The sequence below is a fragment of the Cimex lectularius genome, unplaced genomic scaffold (genome assembly GCF_000648675.2).
Source record: "Cimex lectularius strain Harlan isolate CLEC.00 unplaced genomic scaffold, Clec_2.1 scaffold269, whole genome shotgun sequence".
Taxonomy (NCBI): domain Eukaryota; kingdom Metazoa; phylum Arthropoda; class Insecta; order Hemiptera; family Cimicidae; genus Cimex; species Cimex lectularius.
Genome location: NW_019392860.1, coordinates 296,126 through 317,426, shown reverse-complemented (window position 1 = coordinate 317,426; position 21,301 = coordinate 296,126). Strand labels below are relative to the sequence as shown.

General features: G+C 35.1%; 1 protein-coding gene across 1 annotated transcript in view; it reads left to right on the top strand.

The window, feature by feature from the left end:
* LOC106674362 overlaps nt 1-21,301 on the top strand; it is a 43,893-nt gene that overhangs the window by 12,586 nt on the left and 10,006 nt on the right. The window contains exon 2 of the mRNA XM_024228785.1: nt 59-203. Coding sequence (XP_024084553.1) covers nt 78-203 — 126 coding nt within the window. The 5' untranslated portion in view covers nt 59-77. The remainder of the gene's footprint in view (nt 1-58; nt 204-21,301) is intronic.

Genomic DNA, 21,301 nt, shown 5'->3' with positions numbered 1-21,301 from the left:
GTGTACTCATTGATTTTTTTTATATTAATAATTCATTTAAAATTGTTTTATTTTCAAGGTATTTTTTGGTGGAAACGATGACGAGAAAAATCTTCGCCGGAGTTTTGGCTTTGATCTTGGTGCTCCAATTGGCCGACAGTAGGTATCTCCCGACGAGGTCGATGGACGACAGGCTTCTCCGGCTGCGGCAGTTACTTAAAGACGTAAGCAATAAAATTATATACTATGATACTAGATATATACTGCATATATATTCAAAAATACAAAAACACAAATATATACAGATGTATAACGAATTGCTAGCTTCGAATCTGTATTGTCCATCAACGATTCTTTAGAAATTTTTGTATTTATTTTCGATTGACTTTGGCTGACACTTTTATTTTAAAGATTAAAACTTTAAAGTTTGCACGTTTTGGACTTAAATTTTGATAAGGGGAACAAACATTTAAGATCTGACAAATTATTCCCTGTTCTTTTCTCCACCTTTACAAACGCAGGTTGGAACGAACCATCTAAAAACTTTAATGTGCATCCATTTTAATTAAAATGAGGCGTAGTGGGAATATCTTAAGTAAATTTACACCAAAGTTGAAAGTAAACAAGTTCAAGTAAGTAAAGGTAAATTTAATAAAAAATATTCCTGTAAAGAAATAATAATTTATGTGTTTAATGCAGTGCATTTGTCGCATAATATATCTATTTAATAGAAAGTACTTGTGACACTTGGTGGTTCACACTGATCCAAATCAGTTCGTAAATTCCCATCGGTCCAAGTTCATGCACTTTTTGCCTTGGGTTTTGTCCGAAAACCCGTGCGATATTGTGTATCGCCGGTAACGGGATTTCCTTTACACCCGTAGCAAATTGTAATTGCAGAAAAACTAACTTGTGACTGAAAACAGGAAGGAGGAGAAACGAAAATCCAACACCTCTGGAACGAACCAACTTGATGCTTTTGTATCCCTCGGCAAAATTTAAACTTGTGCTACATGGTGTCACGAAGTCAGTCGCTTTAATTTTTTCCAAGTTTTCTTTTCAAAGCGGCAAAATCAGACGAGAGGAAAGCAAATGCTTTTACCTCAAATCTGATCACGGTGTTCACTTCATCATAGGCATTACTTACAACATATCGAAGTCGAATGATCCCATTATCCTATGAGGATCTGATCCGTAGAAGTTGGATCATCCTCACCCGATTAAGAAAAAGCCATGCGAGGTATACGGCATGTAGAGAAAGGTTGACTTTCCAACTAAACTGATCGGTGCCCTTCTTTGGCTCCATATAGAGAGCGTGTAGGAATGCCACCCGTATAAAAACCGAGCTTGGGTTTGGCGAGGATTTGAATTCTCCGCCTCGAATTTTGTAGGAAACAGGGATATTTTATTGCATACAGTACGTATATATATCTTGTTTTGGCTTTCCTTCTTGAGATTGAATGTATTTATTGGCGTGAATGAGTAGTGGGAAAGGGCCGATGGTGGAATACATATTGCACCCCATTTAAACCCTCGATTAGATTAGTATACAGAAAAGGGTGCTGGAGTACCTCCCTACTTGAGTGAATGGTATGTAAATAGCAAAGAATGTATTAAGTGTGAGTGAGAGTGTGGGCTTAGATTTAAAAACTGATTCTGAGTTCTGATTCTAACAGACACTGGACTGTTTTACGGTACATAATACTTTTAAATATTTCGATTTATGATTTTTTTGTGAATATTAAGGCTGAATGTATTTAATAGCGTGAATGTACTAGAGGGGTGATGGATTATTGAGTACCTCGTCGACCCACAATACGTTTGTTGTAATATGCGAGGATTAAAAACTAAATAAATAGTTTTCTTTGCTGTCAATTTTTCCATTCTTGTCTATTCAAACGAGTCTTTCGAGTGAGTCATTGTCTAGTAGTCAATTTGTATGCTTTCTAGCGAATCCAAGTGAAAAGGTGGCTAGACTTCCGCACTGTACTTTCAGTTATGCCTTACAAATATTTTTTATACATTTTCTATATATATAATTTTTAAAAAGAATTACAATAATAAAATGGCTGAGTTTTTGAATATGAGATCTTTTGAAAACTTTCAATGCCATTGCCAGTTTCTTCAATTAATGGTGAAATGAAAATTCTTCCAGTGTAGATTAGCCTAGTTTTTCCTTTAACTCATGATTGTTATAATGCCCTGGGAAAAGTTTTGAGCTTTCATAACGGTTCACCGCTAGTGTAATTATTGTTTTTAAACATATTTGAGCTTTCTTCTGGACTATATTTGAATGGATCGTGGGACAGCCTAGTCGTACGGTTTTCTTAATAAGGTAAAGAGTTATGGGCTGATTTAAACGGACATTATGCATAGAAATAGAATAAGCATATTTATACGCCAAAAGCGAATTTTCTCGTGTAATGTGATCTTGTCCAGCCGTTGTGAAATGGATGACAGGTATCAAATGATTACAAAACCAGTTATAAACAAATTTTTAGTTAGACTGTTTGATCGTCTAAGGTTAAAAAAAACCAAGCGAGATTATCATAAATCGAAACTGAATATTTCACCTTGCCTTTCAACTAGCTTTTGAAATAATTTTGTGCGAAACTTGTGGTATTTTTATGACGTCTCATCATGAAGGCTTTGTCTGGTGAAAGACATATCTTGGCCAAAGTGCTTAAGAGTTTCGTAAGGATGGTTCACACAGCCTTTAAATGCCCGGCTTCTTTGGTAATAGGTATTAACGAAACTAATTGAGCAGGAACGTTGCTCAACAAATTGTAGGTTTAAGTTTTTGTCTTTTATTCACATCGTCTGTGCAATTTGGTCCTAATAGCGCATCAAATATACAATAGGCTTACTGGGTTGTTTTTAGAAGGTAAGGTATTTTCCTAGTTAGGAAATGGACGAAAATTAAGTTTTATTACCGGCAATTAAAAAAAACAATAAAAAATCTCTATGATCCGCCATGAAAAGTAGATGAATGAAACCTCTTTTATACTATTTTAACGTCGAATTGACACTAAAATCATATTGAATTGGTCAAATTCTATAAATAATGGAAGTGTATAACTTCTTAAATTAATTTCTCAACACTATTAATAAATTCACTAATTTCGTGGTCCGCTTGACCAATTAATATATTACAATTAATTAAGGTTTTTAGTTGAGATAAAAAAGTCAATGGCACGAGCGGGATTCGAACCCACGATCTTCGGCTAGATACGCCGCTGCTCTACCACTTGAGCTATCGTGACCACGATCTAGCCGAAGATCGTGGGTTCGAATCCCGCTCGTGCCATTGACTTTTTTATCTCAACTAAAAACCTTAATTAATTGTAATATTGGTCAAGCGGACCACGAAATTAGAGAATTTAATAAATTAAAATGAAGTATACTTCACTAAAGCTCTTCTTGGCCATTTCATTTGTCGCCGAGAATCCAATCCGATTACACGACATTTGAAAAATGGCAAAAAGGATGGAAAATTCAAAAGGTGCTGTTGAGATGGGAAGTTAGTGTCCGAGTGGATCGAGTGGTTGAGCAGCGGCGTATCTTGCCGAAGGTCGTGGGTTCGAATCCCGCTCGTGCCATTGACTTTTTTATCTCAACTAAAAACCTTAATTAATTGTACTATTAATAAAATGCAAATAGAGGAATCATTTTCATTTGGGTGAGGGCACACTGAAGCAGACGTGAACCTCGTATTGGGTAAATTGGTGGAGTGACACAAGGCAACGTTTGAGTTCTCAAAGTTGGACTGTCTGTTTTATAGAATTTATAATAACGTTTACCATTTTTTTTTAAATTGTCCTATACATTATAAGGAAAATTCCCATCCATGAAACTTTTAATTGATAAGTTCAGATTAATAGTCTACAAAATTTGTGAAGGAAGCGGTCTTAAGGTCGATTACCCTTGGATTTTTTTCTCCAATGCACCAGATAGTTCGTTGAAAAAAAATCCACTTTTAATGAGGGGGGTGAAAAAATTAAAATCTAAATAATTATAACAAAATACACTTTCTTTCCTCTTATATTTATAATCGGATTTTTAGCAACGTTTTTAATTTAGAACATAGTGCAAAAGTTATCTTTACACCCCTTAAGTTATTTTTAAATGATAACATGGAACTAGGACAATTTTTTATGCCCAGTGAACGGATGAGGTAACCCGAATTTCATTTTCCAAAATTTTTATTAGAAAAATAAACTACTTACGTAAACTGAATTCATTTTTCCTGTACAGGGTGTCCCGTGAACAGACGTCCATACATATCCTACATGCCAAAATGGACTTAAAAGTCCCTATTGTCCAAAGACTGATTGGCAATTGTATTCTAGATATTTCACATTTTAAGTTAATTCAACTTTCCACAACTTTATTCCATAAATTCTCTCATGTTCCATAAAATGTTAATCCTACTGAAAATTTGATTGTCCCAATGAAAAGAGCATTGAAAACCCTGAGAGATTCATTTGTTTTTTTTTTTCTGTGAATTTAAGAAAATAAAATCATTTAGAAGTTTCACTTTTACTAGTTTCGTAAGTTCTTATCTGAAATGTAAGAAAGCTTTTCTTGGTTCTGTAAATACTGACAGTCGTTGCGCTTACAAAACGTTGCTCCTACTAATGAGCTGTACTTAATTCTTTTAAACGTCCACTACCACTTATTGCTTATCACTAGTAACTGATCATATGGTGATACATTTTTTAATATCTAATCTAGGTTTAGTGGTACTCAGGATACTAAATATTTTCGCTTTATTCACTCTAATAAATACATTCATGTTAAACCTAACTTTTCACACGGTATATGCAATTGAAAAGGCCGTGCCTCAAAGGTATGTGATAGCATGGATTCTCGTCTTCACTCACTCCATGAACTACTTTGGTCAATTTGTACTTTATAGTCCGCCACAATCCTACACACACATTCTCAAAATCTCACATTAATAAATACTTTCAAATAAAAACGAAACTTTTCAAACAGTTTGTACTTTTACAAACCTACACATGCTCATAACAACAAAATTCACTATATTTCTTTTTATATTTATAACCCCAGAGAATCTTTAGTAACGTTTTTAGTTTTAGACTAGACTAGTTTTTAGTTTAGAACATATCATGCCAAAGGATTTTAATCTTTACACCCTAAAGTATTTTTAAAAAAATACTGTGGTACTAGAACAGATTTCTTGGAATGGATAAGGTATATCGAAACTTTATTTTTCAATATTTTCATTGAAGGAAAACCACTTATTTGAAATGAATTCATTTTTCCTCTACCCGGTGAGGAAAACAGATGTTAATACTTCAACGTTCAAAGACTGATTTCCTATTTTATTCATGATATTTCACTTTTTCAAGTTACTCCAGCCCGTTTATTCCATAAAGTCCCCCTTACTTCATAAATTTGTTTACTGTAATGGAACAAGCATTGAATAACCTTGTGAGATTCATGTTACTTGTATTCTTATTACCTTAAGCTAATAAAGTTCAAAACAACTTAGAAGATTAACTTTAACGAGTTACCAAAATTCTTGTTTAAAATTTAATTAAGATTTTCTCGGTTCTGTATATACTGACAGATGTGGTACTTACAGAATAATTTGACCATTAAACATCTAAACTTAATTCCATTCAAATCGGTGTCCGAGTGGATCAAAGTCACGATAGCTCAAGTGGTAGAGCAGAGGCGTATTTAGCCGAAGGTCGTGGGTTCGAATCCCGCTCGTGACTCTGACTTTAATCTCAACCAAAACCTTAATTAAAGATTAATTAATTATAGAATAAAGTTGAGGAGGTTGAAGTAACCTGAAAATAGGGACTTTTAAGCCCAATGAGACCTCCTGAACTCATTGGTTGTTCATCGGATGTCTGTTCATCGGACACCCTGTAAAGAAAAAATGAATTTACATAAATAATTTTCCTTCAATGAAAATGTTGAGAATGTAGGAACATAAGAGGAAAGCAAGTGTATTTTGTGGTAATTGTTTAAATTTTAATATATTCCTCCTTAAAAGTGCATTTTTTCAATGAAGTACCTAGTGCAATGGAGAAGAAAATAAACCCTAAACACCTGGAATCGAACTCAAGACCTCTTCTTTCACCAATCTTGTAAACATGACTATTAATCTAAACTTGATAGTTTCACGGTCTAAAATTTTTCTCATAACATATAGGACAATAAAAAAAAAAAAAAAAAAACTGGCAAAAGTTATTAATTTTTATAACGCAGACAGCCGAACTTTGACAATTAATTAAATAACAGTCGGAATTCCCAAGTCGCCTCGCATCACTCCTACAATTGACCCAATTCGGGCCACTGATTGAAAATGTTCACGGCTTCAACAGTGAGCCACTCCCCTCTAGAACGAAAATGGATATCAAAACCGAGAGGAACTTTCCCGTCAAAACAAAAGTGAAATGGCAAACAAAACAGTTAGCGGGATTGATACTTATCTCTGCCGTTTAGAAACAATTTACCGCTTATCTCTGCAAAATCCCATCTCGGATGTTAACTCAGACAGTCTGCTGGATAAAACAAAAGGAATGACGAAAAAGAAGTTTCCCCCTTTTCTGATTTGTTCTTTTGTCAAGTTTTATAATCTCGTAAGAATATTATGAGATAAATCACATTATTAATGGTTTTAAATTTATATTAAATCTTTGCCTTCGTTTTTTATGAATATTATTATTAATTTTAACCAATTAAAAAAGTATGGATTTATATTGATAATAAATTTCTTGTATGACGTTGAAGTTCTCTGTTCGAACCTCTTCATTGCACTTGTAATTTTTGAGACGCCTGACCGACAGCTCGATATGAGGTCTTTCATCCTTTAAGATGGAATTAAAGAAATATGTTTGAACAGTCAAGATGATTTGAAAGAGGGTCATAATCAGTGTCAGCGCAATGGCTCTCCATTACCTCTTAAAATCAAGTCAAAATGATCGAAAGGCTTAAGACCTGTTGGAAACGTTTCTCCGGACTTATCTGCAAGAATCAAATCTTATCAAGGGTAACTGCAACGGCCAGTTATTACGTCTTCATCGAAAATAATACATAAACGATACACCTTGGTCATTAGAAGATTATAGCGTTGGGAACAGGTTAATTAATGGAATTGTATCGAATCGTATCGAGACGCATAGAAAGCCTTTCAAACCGAAGGTCGATGCACATGATAAGAAACGATGCACCCAGGGGAAAGTGCACGCTTTCTAATCCGATTATTTGTCTACTCAGCACACATGCTGCTATCATCCAGCAACAATGCCCCTCCGAGTCCTTGGGCACGTAGTAATTCACGCCAAAAGCCAGAAAATTACTATAGCAGTTTATACCATGGATTGAACTAGACCCTAGGCTATTTTTCATGCTTGTTATAATAGAAAATTACTCTAAAACGATTTATTTTCATTTGTCCTTATGCGTGTAAAAATGACGACGTTGAGTATATTGTGAAAGCGTTACATATATTCATTATACATTACCTTCCTTATTCTTGTCAGTTTAATGGAATGTGGACATATAAGTATATTATTTACGATAAAAAAGTAATTAACATCTGATAAACATCTTGGTGGCTTATGGAAGTCATGATTATATGACATAAAAATAAATACATTGATAACTAAAACGAATTTATCGGTAATCCATAAAAATTATAACCTTGTCGCCCAATGAATTTCTTCTCTAATAACTTTCAATTCTGCTAAGTATATAGACGTACAGGTACTTTTTCCCCCGGCCGGCTAGTGCTTGGTGCTTGGTTCATTGCATTCTCCTAACGTTTTTCTTTAACGTTTAACTCTGCCGGACGAGATTAAAATACCCCAAGCCGATTAAAATGCGATGTCACACTAATAAAACGATAACCTAATCTATTGGGTTGTCCGGAAAATAATGCAGGATTTTAAGTTTTCATTAAAAAAAATCTATATAAAATATTCTGTTTACGTTTACAGGATTACTCATTTGTATGAATGTCAACACTTATTAATCCTCTTCCAAATGATATTGTTTGTTTACCTCTGTAGCATTCCGCTACTTGGAAATAATTCAGTCATCCTTATAATGTCAAAGCGAGAATTTCGTACGATTTTCTTTTACGAGTTTAAACTCGGCCGAAGCGGAGCCCAAACGGCTAGAAACATTAACCAAGTCTGGGGCGAGGGTTGTGTTAATGAGTGCACTGTGCAAAGGTGGTTTAAAAAATTTCGGGAGGGAGATTTCAGCCTTGAAGATGAAGAAGGTCGTGGAAGGCCTTCCTCTCTTAATGATGATGTTCTGCGATCAGTGGTGGAAGAAAACCCCAAAACAACTGTTCGAGAACTTGCAGAGCAACTCAAAGTCAGTAAAACGACCGTCGCTGACCACATTTTCCAAAGCCCCCAACTCATCAAAAAAAGGTAATGGTTACGGTATGGTGGGCTTCATTTGGTTTAATACACTACAGCTTCTTAAATCCTGGCGAAACCATCAATGCTGAATCATACTGTAACCAAATTAATACCATGCATCAGAAATTGGCAGTAATGAAGCCCTCTTTGGTCAATCGGAAAGGGCCCATTTTGTTGCATGACAACGCTCGACCACATGTGTCACGTGTAACGTCACAAAAATTATTGGAGCTTGGCTATGAAACTTTGCCTCACCCACCCTACTCTCCGGACCTCTCGCCTACTGACTACCATTTTTTTAGACACCTGGACCACTACTTACAACACATAATATTCAAAAATCAAACGGAACTGGAAAATGCATTTATTGACTTTATCAATTCTAAAAATTCTGAATTCTACTCAGACGGAATTAATAAGTTACCAACACGTTGGGAGAAATGTATTGAGAGTATGGGAAATTATTTTGATTAAAGAACATTGCTTTAAAGTAACTAGTTTCTTTTTTTTTGTTTAATACCAAAATCCTGCATTATTTTCCGGACAACCCAATAAGTTTGGCAGTACACTAAAGTGACCTCCTCGTAAAACTACGCTAAAATTACGTTCAACATTAATCTACCCGAACCAAGATCGTATTGGATCTCCATTGATTTTTCATGGCTTTGGAAAATTCTCACACCATTGATTGGACGAAAATGGACTTTAATTTTACGCATTGCATCCAGACTAAAAACCTGAAATTGTTTTGCGCTAATAAATACATGCAGAGTAAAAATCACGATTTCTCTATCCCAGCCAACTTTGGTTCGACAGTCTGTGGAATTTCATTTTCACGCTAATAAATATTCGCTCAAGGTAAGAATGTTTATGTGGGGAGAATAACCTTCTTTGGGTTTGGGCAGGAGTGGTTAACAGCATATCAGACCCCAGCGCATACAATTGTTAAACCTAGACACAGTTACACTGCAATTCATTTTTAACTACGGTGTTTTTTAATTACATACCAGTCACTCAAGTAGGGTGGTGGAGGAGTACTGGATACTCCTTCATCACCCTTCACACATACAGTATTGATCCATTTACGTTTTAGTGGTCAATTGGACAAGTTACTTCTTCATAGTACATTATTATTTCTATGTAAGGTCTAGGTTGAGATAAAAAGTCAGTGTCACGAGCGGGATTCGAACCCACCTTCTTTCTATGTAAGGTCAGTAGAAAGAATAATTAATTGAAAGAAGTAACTTGGTCAATTGACCACTAAAACGTAAATGGATTAATATTTAATAAGTAAAAGAAGTATCCCTTTACTAAACACCTCCCCGTGGCCACTTATTAAGTTGCTGAAAATCTAATCCTAATCACACGACATTTGAAAATGGCAAAAAAGAGAGAAAATTCGAACAGTTGTAAGTTGGGATAGAGAGCTGGTGTCCGAGAGGATCGGGGATCATATAGCACAAGTGGTAGAGTAGCGGCGTATTTAGCCGAAGGTCGTGGGTTCGAATCCCCCTCGTGACACTGACTTTTTATCTCAACCAATACTGTATTGAATTAAACTGGGAGTAAATGGGATACTCAATATTCCACCACACTCTCACCCACTACACTCAAATAAACACATTTACTCTCAATGTACATAAAATACTAAATATTTACTATGTACTATGTACACTAAAAAATCCCTATTTCCTCCAAAAATGGAAACAAGGGGCCAAAGACTGTCGTGCACAAATGGAACTCTCGTATCTGGCTGCATACCTACTCGCTTTCTATGTGGAGCCTAGTTGGACATCGAGCAACCTATCTTTACATGCCAGATGGATACGCCGACTTTGGTCCAAAATTGTTCTGATGCGTTAATCAATTTTCTTCTGTATTTCACACAATTTAATTAATGTTAAATCCCTGTAGATTTGCATTCTTTTATTTGGCAAACATTGTTTTTCATGTTTAATGTTTTAGGGATAAACATTCAACTAAACGAATTAATTTTAACTTAGATTATACCGCCAAGCATTAATGCACTGCGGGTTAGCATAACCAAGGCGTTGAACGTTATGCCGATCCGCTTCTAAATAGTCTTTTTACTTTTTTTAAAACTAGAAATATGCCACTCAAATCTTATCAATATACATTTTTGGCAATTTTGTTTTACACAAAATATGACTAATGTTAATTACTGTTGATTTACTTGTATTATTTATCATAGAAATAGACCATTATAGAAGCAGTGTTTGGTTTGTTTATTTCAGGCTTAGAAAATAAAAATTTGAAAGGAACTGTTTTAGATTGTAGATAATTCCCGTTTTTAAAAATATTTTAAGGATAAACTTTTAATTCAACTCAAGTTAAGCTTCGATGCAATGCGCTTTAGCTATTCAAGGGTTTAATCTATCGGTCGATCGCTTAGTTGGATTGTCCCATTTGTTTTTTTATCACCCGTCAGTTTATCCAGATCCTTTTAAAACTACTCTCCCGAGCTGAGCATTTGGCCTGGGGCCAGAAAACTGTTTCTTCAAACTAATGGATTGTATAGTAAACAGAGGCATGTTACAGCTCCAAGTTGTAGAAAATACTTATGGCCTTATCTGGTTTTATTTGTGGGGGAAATGGTGCCCTATTTGGCTAAAATCTCCTTATAACAGTTATTTATTTATCAATATAGACGGGGGCAAGAAGCCCATGTACAAAAATATATATTTAAAAAATATTATATATATATATATATATTTAACATATATAACATAAACATATTTACAAAAGCCTATACCTATATAAGAGGAGATAGATAGATGGATAGGTTAGTAGATAGATTGAGAGAGAGAGAATGAAAATATATTTTATTGATCATAAATTTGCCTCCAAGGTAGAAAATTGATTTGAGAAATGGCTGTTGACATAGCGCATCCTGACCAGGCAAAACAAGGAGTATTCAAATAAAAGTATTACATAATAATTATCACTAAACTAATTTCATCGAACAAATAAATTTCCTATGGTTTCAGTGAAAAAATAAACATCAAACCATACACAAAAAAAAGTTTTAGCCATTTCCTCAAAATCTCGTATAAGTAGAGGGTGAGTTTTTCTGTTTCACCTTCCCCCCCATATTTTTATTTGCTAGGGCATTTTTGTGACAAACCCCGAGACGCGTAAATTTTTATTTGTCGTCCTTTATCATGAGCCAAAAAGACTTAATATAACTCTCCAGAATATAACGGGATACAAATAGGAATTTGACTATTTCAAATGGCAAGATAGTGATCAATAAACATTTTTTAAAGAATTTTTATTCAACTGTGCAAACGGATTTTAATTTGGATCCACGGTTCTCAAGTTATTTGAAAAATAACCCTTTTCCAAGCATTTTATTTTTTTCCGATAAACGAAGTTTTGTCCAATTTATGCAACCAATCACCAATTTATTTATTTATAATAAATTTTAATTGATATTAAATTATTAAAAGGAAGAAAAAGTTTGGAACAATTTCCTCAAAAAGCATCAATTAACAGGGTACCCTGAATAAAACTCATTAAAAATTGTGTAAATTTTGGGCCACAAATACAAACTTTAATAAATTAATGTTTGACATTAATGAGAAAATGATCATGAGAACTAGACAAAAAATGAAAATTTACGGATTTCCCCCCAAAATGAATCATATAAATGTACATAGATAGATAGATGGAGAAAGAGAGAGAGAGAGAGAGAGAGAGAGAGAGAGAGAGAGAGAGAGAGAAATAAATAACTACTAACTACTAATAAAATAACTAATAAACTACTATTACTAACAGTTACAATTCTAGAAATGCCAAAGTGAAATAAGTAATTATATTTTTGAGTTTGACCTGAGAAAGTTAGGCGATTTCGAGTATTGTGAGAGCTGACATTGAAGGCGATTAGGCTTAACAATTGGGAGCCATTGATTATAGAGGGGAAATAAATCAGTTTGCTCCTTTCTAAGGGTATGTTAATTGATCATAAGAAATATCCGTGGATGGATTTTTTAATTTAAAAGCAGTATTTCATAAAAAATTAAATTGTACTGCTTCAAGTTTGGTACAAAGACACTTTTGATAGGCAACCAGATAGGACTAGCATATTCTAAAAGACTACAAATTACAGAGCAAAATAACTGTTTTACTCTAAATATATTTCTAAAGAGATGAGTATCGCGAAATCACAATCCTAACAATTGCCTTATCAGTAATATTGATTAATTGCTGGGAAAAGGGCATGAGTTATATTAGATCGAGATGTTTAAATGTGGTCACAGTTTGTAGTTGTAATTTGTTGCCAAATTATGATGAATTAACTTTTTTATCGCATCGCAAAGCATTTATCAAAATTAAGCTTAAGTCCATTTTTTGAGCACCAATCAATTGCGGTTTGAAGTATTTCTTTGACCATCAATTTGGTTTTCGCGACCGTCACTCAACCGTCCAACAGTGTCATCGCGTGGTAGAGATTATTTCCTCCTCCTTTGAGATGGGACAGTACTGTTCTGGGGCCTTTCTTAACGTAAGTCCAGTTTTTGATCGAATTTGCCACCCGGGCCTGCGGTTCTTCCATCCACCTACTATCTCATACTGCACAGTTACCTCACTGACCGATTCTTCCACGGCATCGAAGGCCATTCCCTCTCTGCACATTTCCCTATCCATACTGGTGTTCCTCAGGGTAGCGTACTATACCAGGAGTTCATAGCTGACATGCCATCACATCCCGAAACCACTACATTCACATTTGCAGACGGTACAGTAATTCTCTTTAGCAACTCCGACCTTGTCATTTCCACTCGAAACCTCCAACAATAGCTCATACTACTAGAGTCTTGGTGTAAAAAGGAGGATAAAATTTAACACAGATAAATCCACACACAATACCTTCACTCTCCGTCAAAAGATCTCCCTCCCGTTTTCTTAAATAACATTCCCCTCCCAACTGCGGACAAGGTGCGGTACCTCGGATTGTACATCAACAAACGCCTGACGTGGAATCTTCACACACGACTGAAACGTCAGGAGGTTATGACACTTAATAGAGCTCTTGCACGACTTCTTGACAAACGTTCTAATTTACCTCCCAAAAATAAAAGGCTGCTTTGCAACACCATAGTTAAGCCGGTATGGTCTTACGGACTGGAAGTGTGGGGTTCAGCCAAACATTCCAACATCCACCGTTTTCAAACTACCCAGCCCTTAATATAAAGAAACTACTAGATGCTCCATTTTTTGTATCGAACCTAACTACACATACAGACTTACCCCCTTTCGTTCAAGACGAAATCCGTTCCCGTTACCGTAAATTTCATAAAAAAACCTCCCAACTACCGTAAATCAGCACATCAGAAACCTCGCATACCGACGAATCCCTTCAAACCCTCCCCGCCGACTGAAGAGACAATGGCCGCGAGATCTGCTAGGAATTATAGTGATGATAGTGAAAGTGATAATAACACAACTATCAATTAAACAGACAATATTTTAGTATCGACCTCTTGGTTTCAATTTTGCATATATTACTTTGTTCACTGTTACTTGTTACCTACTTGAAGGTAGTTGTAATGTACTCAAATAAAAAAATAAAATAAAATAAAAATGATTATTTGGAGATTGTGCGATGAGGTCTGGTGTGACGTAGGTTTTAGAAAAACATTTTCTTTATCGTGCCAACGTTTCGATCTTTATTGAGATCATCTTCAGTGCCCAAGAATAAACGATAAAGAAAATGTTTTTCTAAAATCTACGTCACACCAGACCGCATCTCACGATCTCCAAATAATCATTAACTAACGGTCACTAAACACCAAGCATAAAAAAATATAATCATTTCATTTATTACATGATACAGCTTGACATCGTCATCAGAGAGCAAGAAGTTTACGATATGAGGGAGAAATTCGGAAATGTAATTTCAATTTAATAAAGACCCTAAATGATAACCCTAGGACACTCCAGAATTTGCGTCGATATATTTAGGCGAAGAATTATTATTTGCAGTGCAAATAACTATGACGCCACAACCCATTTTAATTTTGATAAAAGCAAATTAAAACTGACATTAATGATGTCCGTATAGATTACCTCAATTTTTAAACAGCAGGAGATTTGAAGTGGTTGAATTGTTAGGTTGAAAACCATTATGAATTTATTACTGAGATGGGCGATGATATCATAGACGAGAGGTTCGAAAAGTTTAGCAATGGCAGTCGGCAAATGGGACGATAATAAGTAATTTTGGGTAAATCTGTTGTCAATTTTTCGCCTTGGCTTTCGATTTGTTGTTTTCATTTGAATAAAATATACAATAATTCCTGCGGTTTAGTTATTTACACACGGGATCCCGTTTTCTCGTAGAAACTGGTTTCTGGGTCGAAATGGTACCGGTCACAGAACGAGACTCGTACGGCGGTCAAACTAAATTTATTCAGCCGGTTGCCATCTAGGCTACCGGACGGGAATTATGGATCGAGGGTTATGCAAAATAAGAATAAACTAAACGAGAGTTTAATTTATATAAAACTAGAAAGCCGTTTAATATTTGTCATTGGAATATAAAAAAAAGACGCTTTCACCCGGCTTGTTGGCACTGGCCTTATCTAGAGTTTTGTATTCAATGTAGTGCACCTGACTCAACTACGCAACGCAGCAAGGGCACGGCCATTGTGAATTACAAAGAATGAAAATAGAAAAAAGAATAAAACGGATATTTTAAAGCGTAACTGAATACCAAGCTGTCTGCCACGATTGGCCCTGTTTTTACTTTCTTCAGTTTGAAATTCAACCGCGAATCGCTGAGCTTGTCGATAAATTTGACGAACGGCCGTTGACTTCTAACAAGCGGCTAGAATAATTTAAATCTATCGATATCATTACATGTCTCGTCACGTGACAATTCTAATCTTTTACAGCTGTTGTATAACAAGAAGTCGATGCTTCGTACATGACGTATCTTGCCATCGAAATGTATAAATAATTCATGCTGTACTCCAATTATTACATATCTCTTGTATTCAGTACAAATTCAGCATATCGCATCTCAACATTATATGGTTAAAACTTGTTAAATAAGATTTATAGGCTTTAGAAATATGATACAAAATTAATCGTTTTGCTTTCTAATGCTGTTCTTACTCAGCCTTTTAAATTTATTACACTGGACTAAATCATTTACGAAAGATGATGACCTGAATTTATTATCAATTTGTTGTTTCTTTTAAGTAAATGTCTACGATATATGATCGTATTATCTTTCGTCTTATGCAATTTGATTGCATAAAATATCAATTTCATCTAACTGAAAACGCCCTTAATTACCATTAGATGTTCTGTATAGAAATGTAAATATTCTCTTGCAACTTCAATGTTCAAAAGTTTTAATCAATCAAGTTTTAATTTTCCATTCACGAGAAAAATGTTCATACAGTATAAGAAAGCTCAAAAACACTTTTGTACACTCGTATGAGTAATATAGAAATAAATTTCTTTTAAATTCTCCATGACAATCCTGTTTTTATCTATCATCGCTGTTATTTTATACAAATTTTGGAACGCCATTCAATACAAACGCTATTCATTTTTAGTTGGACTTTTGAGAGGCTTTTTTGTTTAAAGACTGCAAAGTTTATGGAATGCTGATGATAAATACTCTTCGGAACGAGCCAACAAGTTTTAAGTTATTTAACGTAATATTTTGTATTTTCTTTGGTGATTGATCAGCCTTCTCAGTTTAAATATTTTTCTTTCAAAAAGTTAGATTGGTGATGAGGCCAGGAAGACAGAAACAACATTTATTTTCTTGTCGAGCTTTCGGCTTCATCAGGACTTATACTATATGAACAGGTACGGAACATGTGTGGATAACGGATAGCCGGTAGAACGTAATATTTTGTCCAGTTCAAATTTTAAATGAGCAAAGAGTTTGTAATTACTAGTCAGGTAAGAATTGATTTCCAGTTTTAGGTTTAATAGTGTTTCTTTAACTTCTCAAGGTTCGAATATATAAGTCACCTTATTAATATAAATAATGATTAAATACATTTCAAAACCAAAGATCAAACGAGAAAAGAAATAATCGACAAGACGCAAACAATCAAGTTAATTGTCAAATGGTGTGAGCTTGCGAAGCTAAAGCCCCCGAAAAATGCCAAACCCTAATGCTCAAAGGGAAAATGGGCGGATAGAAAGTAAACGAGTAAAGCCAAGCAATCAAGTCAAGTACTTGGGAGTAATATTAGTTGATAACCTGAACCCGGTACACCACGCTATTAAAATAAGGGAAACGACAAGAAACGTGTACAATAGATTGAACGGAATAGCGAAAGTGGAATATGGACACAAAAGCGCCCTCCACAATCTATAAAAGTGTCTTCATCCCAATAGCAAGTTATGGTACAGCCTGGGCCAAATGACTACCGAGCAAAAGCAGAGCTATAATAGAGCAAAGCCAACGAATAGCTCTTATAAGAACCATAAAAGGGTACAGGACGATTTCAACGCACCGCCAATAGATCTTGTCCTTAAAGAAAGAGTGGTCATCCACCAGAAAAAAAAATGAGACAATTGTTAGAGGAGTAGGCCAAGGAGAAATAGACTGGTTCCGAAGCGCAACTGGAAAGGAGACGAAAGATGACGGCATCATGGCAAGAAAAATGGACAAACAGCAATAAGGGTCGGCTGATATTCAAATTTTTCCCCAGCGTTGAAAGGAGACATAAAGCAAAATGGCTACACCTCCGACTACTAGACCACCCAAATGCTATCAGGATGTGGAAACTTCGCAAGCTATCTCCATAAATATAAGAAAAGAGACAGCTCATAATGCATCGAAGAAGTCGGCGAACATAAACTCTTCAGCTTTACCAAATTCAATGCAGAATGAGAACGTTTGCGAAAGACCATCACCTTAGCAGAATAGCCGCCTAATTTCCATAAACTAGTCTGTGATATCAAATCATTTGCAGCATTAAAAGACTTTGCCTCAACTACGCTTAAATGAACAAGTCCCTATTTATTCTGCTTACTAAGTCTTAAATATCGTTGCTGTTGTTACAGTTTTATTACCGTTATTTATTTATTGCATAATTAAACATAGGTTTAGGTTTAGGGTTCCGGGCTGTTTTCCTCTTCTTAGTTAGAAAATTTTAAATAATATAAATATATAAAAAAGAAAATCACGAAAATGTAAGTGTGCAAGGGGAAACAAGCAAGGGAAGACCTTTTGTTTTACGTTGTAAAAAGAAAATATTGTTCCCTCGAAAATCCACCAGCGGTCCCGCCTGAAGATCGTTGGAAGGTAATTTTATCCCATTTATTTGAAGTCTCTTAGATTTATAAATTTGATTAACTTAAAGCGTTTGTCCGCCGGTATGTGGTCTTCCTCAGGTACGGCGGGGTGGCGGAAAGGGGAAAAAATCAAAATCAAATTTATTTTTAGTTTTTCTCTCACACATTCTCTCTTCTTTATGTCACTTATTCTGTCACTTTATTCATATTTCCTCTCATTCTATTTTTATATGATTGTACCAAACTCTCATTCATTCTGTTCATCTGTTTCATTGTTTTCTTGTTTTTCTATCTTTTGTTTGTATCTTATCCCTGTTCTTTTTCTGACGTTCTTTTTTCCTTCTTACTCACTCATATTTCATCTGTCCTGTTCTTATTCCTTCTCGTGCGTTCTCTTTGTTCCTTTATATTTGTATGTCTGCCTGTCTAATCCTCTTTATCTCTCTCTACCTACATTACTATCTCCCTGCACACTTACTCTTCCTCTCACTATCTATCCATTTTAACACTCACTCTTTCTCATGCTGCCTTTAAATACATTTAAAATCCAATTTAATTTAACTTTCACTCATAATGATTCACTCTCTCTCTTTCCTGTATGTCTCTCACGTTCTTTCATTCTAACAGATTGGTATTAGGCTGGTGTAAAAATAACGCAGGTTTTAAAAAGGCAGTCAAAATTATTTTCAATTTTTATAAAATGAAGAAAATTTATTCGAAATATTTCATAGCAATCTATATATATCTTTCAACGTGCAATAAGAATAAGCGCTTTTATTCCGCTGACATAAAAACGTTTATTTCGACGTGCAATAAAATCTTGGAAGGCGTTTTCGGCTTCACCGCGTTTTCTAAAAATGTTATCCCTTAAGAAGTGATCAAAATGACTAAAAGCGGTATTCTATAGACATGAGGTCAATAGGGGTGAATATTCGATTGGAGGTTCGGTAATGTTTCACATCCTAAGCCCTTAATTTTCCGCATGTTTGGGGGATTTGTTGGCCCGGCATTATCGTGAAGAAGAATCGGCCCTTTACGGTTTACCAATGGTGGACGTTGCAGTTTCCCGGGTATTTTGTCAACTTCTTGGCAATATTTCTTTGCTTTGATAGTTTCAACATAATCCAGGAACTTATAGTGAACTCCAAGCAGTACACTACCAAACAGTCACCATAACCTTTTTTGGGTGAAGATTTGGTATCGGGAAGTGTTTTGGCACTTCATCTTCGCCTACATCGTACAGAATCCATTTCTTATAGCACGTGATGATTCGATGTAGAAATGGATCATTTTGGTGGCGCAACAGGAAATTTCAAGGCGTCGATTTCTTCGGGCTTCGGTTAGTTCGTGCGGTACCAACTTGTCGAGATTTTTTACTTAACCAATTTGCTCCTGATGGCGAACAACCTTCAAATGATCAACAATAAGCTTTTCCGCAATTTCCCGTGTTGTCTTACGTGAATTTTGGCGTTGTATCTATCTCTTTTTAACTGTATCACTATCTATTTTCAAGTCTCACTCACTCTGTTTCTTATGCTCGCATTCCAAACTCATTAGCGAGACTAGATAAGTGTCTGTTTGTCTGTCTGTCCGTCTGTCTGTCTGTCTGTCTCACTTTCTCTCTCTCTCTCTCTCAATCTCTCTCTCTCTCTCTTTCTCTTTCTCTTTCTCTCTTATACCCATTCTATATATCCATCTCAAACTTATCTTTATAGACAACTTATCTTTATCACTGTCAATCACTGTCTTTATCTCTGTTTCTCACTCTATTCCAATCTGTATATCTTCCACTCTTTTAGATATACTAGGATCTAAAATTTTTCTTCATAGTTAAAAAGAAATTGTTGATCACATTGATTGAAGCATTTAAAGCTACTGAACATGTTACAATTTACAATATATTTATATATTTACCACTCACCATCTCGATTTTTCTTCTGCAATTAAAAATAATAGAAAAATATTTTCATCTGAAGGATTACAAATTGACGGAAGAGGTAACAATTTACATTTCAGTTTTGGTTTCTCGTGTAGGACGGAGATTCCCAAATAATAGGCTTTGAGAGGAGAAGGTATCTGAGTAATTTCTTCAACCACAACAGGCCAACCTTTCCAATAGGTGAAGATCTGTTCACTGATACCCGACCGACTGTCTGCCCAAAGTTTCCAAAACATGTCAAAATGTTGTGGGTCCCGATATGGGAACATCTATCAAAATTGCTAATCGAACCTTATGGAAGGATGGTCGAGTGTGGGAGTGGTTGTTTTGAAAGAAATTATTTTTGAACACACAATTATGTTTTAATTGTTTCTACAACGAGTATGATTCCGATATTTGGGCTGAGGGACAAAGTACAGTTTTAACGTAAAATATGTGTAAAAAGTGATGATATGGGCTTTCATCGAACTAAATTCTTGTAATTAATGACTTATTTAAACTCAAAATTAAAAAAAAGAAGTGATATTTACATTGATTAACTTGTAGTAACTTTGAACAAAATCGATTAGGTTTCGTAGTCCGATTGACCAAATAAATTCTTTTTTCAATTAATTAATCTTTCAGTAAGGTATTGTTTGAGATAAAAAGATGAAAAATGGCAAAAAGGAGGGAAAATTCAAAAGATGGGGTTGAGATGGGAAGTTGGTGTCCGAGTGGATCGAAGTCACGATAGCTCAAGGTCGTGGGTTCGAATCTCGCACGTGGCACTGACTTTTTATCAAAACCAATGCCTTACTTAAAGATTAATTACTTGAGGAAATACTGGAAAACATTCTAATAGGGTTAAAGGTATAAATTTTCTTTACTCAATGATGTCAGTTTTGCTATTTTGTTTACTGTGCTGACCCTCTTTTGATTTATTGCAGAGAAACGTGCATAAAAACAATCAAAAACAAATGTATTTCTTTAATGATAGACTTATTATTCAACGGTTAAAATCTGCTTAATCGGATGGTGCATCGATAGAAAAATTGCAAACGCAAAAGGGAGAGAGTCGATACGGATCCTTTTAAATAAAAAGCTCAAGGTCTCAATTAGCATTGAACTAATTATAATTAGTGCAGATTGACAAATTTCTCCAACTCGTATACACGTGCAAAACGGATAAGAAATATTTACAGAAAGCAGACCGAGTGAATACCATTCAAATTGCCATAATGAAAAGTGAAAGCGATTTGGAGTATTTAGGTGCTCCTTTTACTACACTAATTGTTATTTATATACATATTTTTTTAGTATAATTTAATATAAATGATTATTTGGAGATCGTAAGATGCGGTCTGGTGTGACGTAGGTTTTAGTAAAACATTTTCTTTATCGTGCCAACGTTTCGATCTTTATTGAGATCATCTTCAGTGCCCAAAGTGTTTGTTTTCTGTGTAGATGTGTAGAACTGAGTTGAGTTGTTGGACTCGGCACGGCATACAATAATACATCTACACAGAAAACAAACACTTTGAGCCCTGAAGATGATCTCGTTAAAGATCGAAACGTTGGCACGACGAAGAAAATGTTTTTCTAAACGTACGTCACAGCAGACCGCATGTCACGATCTCCAAATAATCATTAACTAATGGTCACTAAACACCACACATTTAATATAAATGATCAACCATCA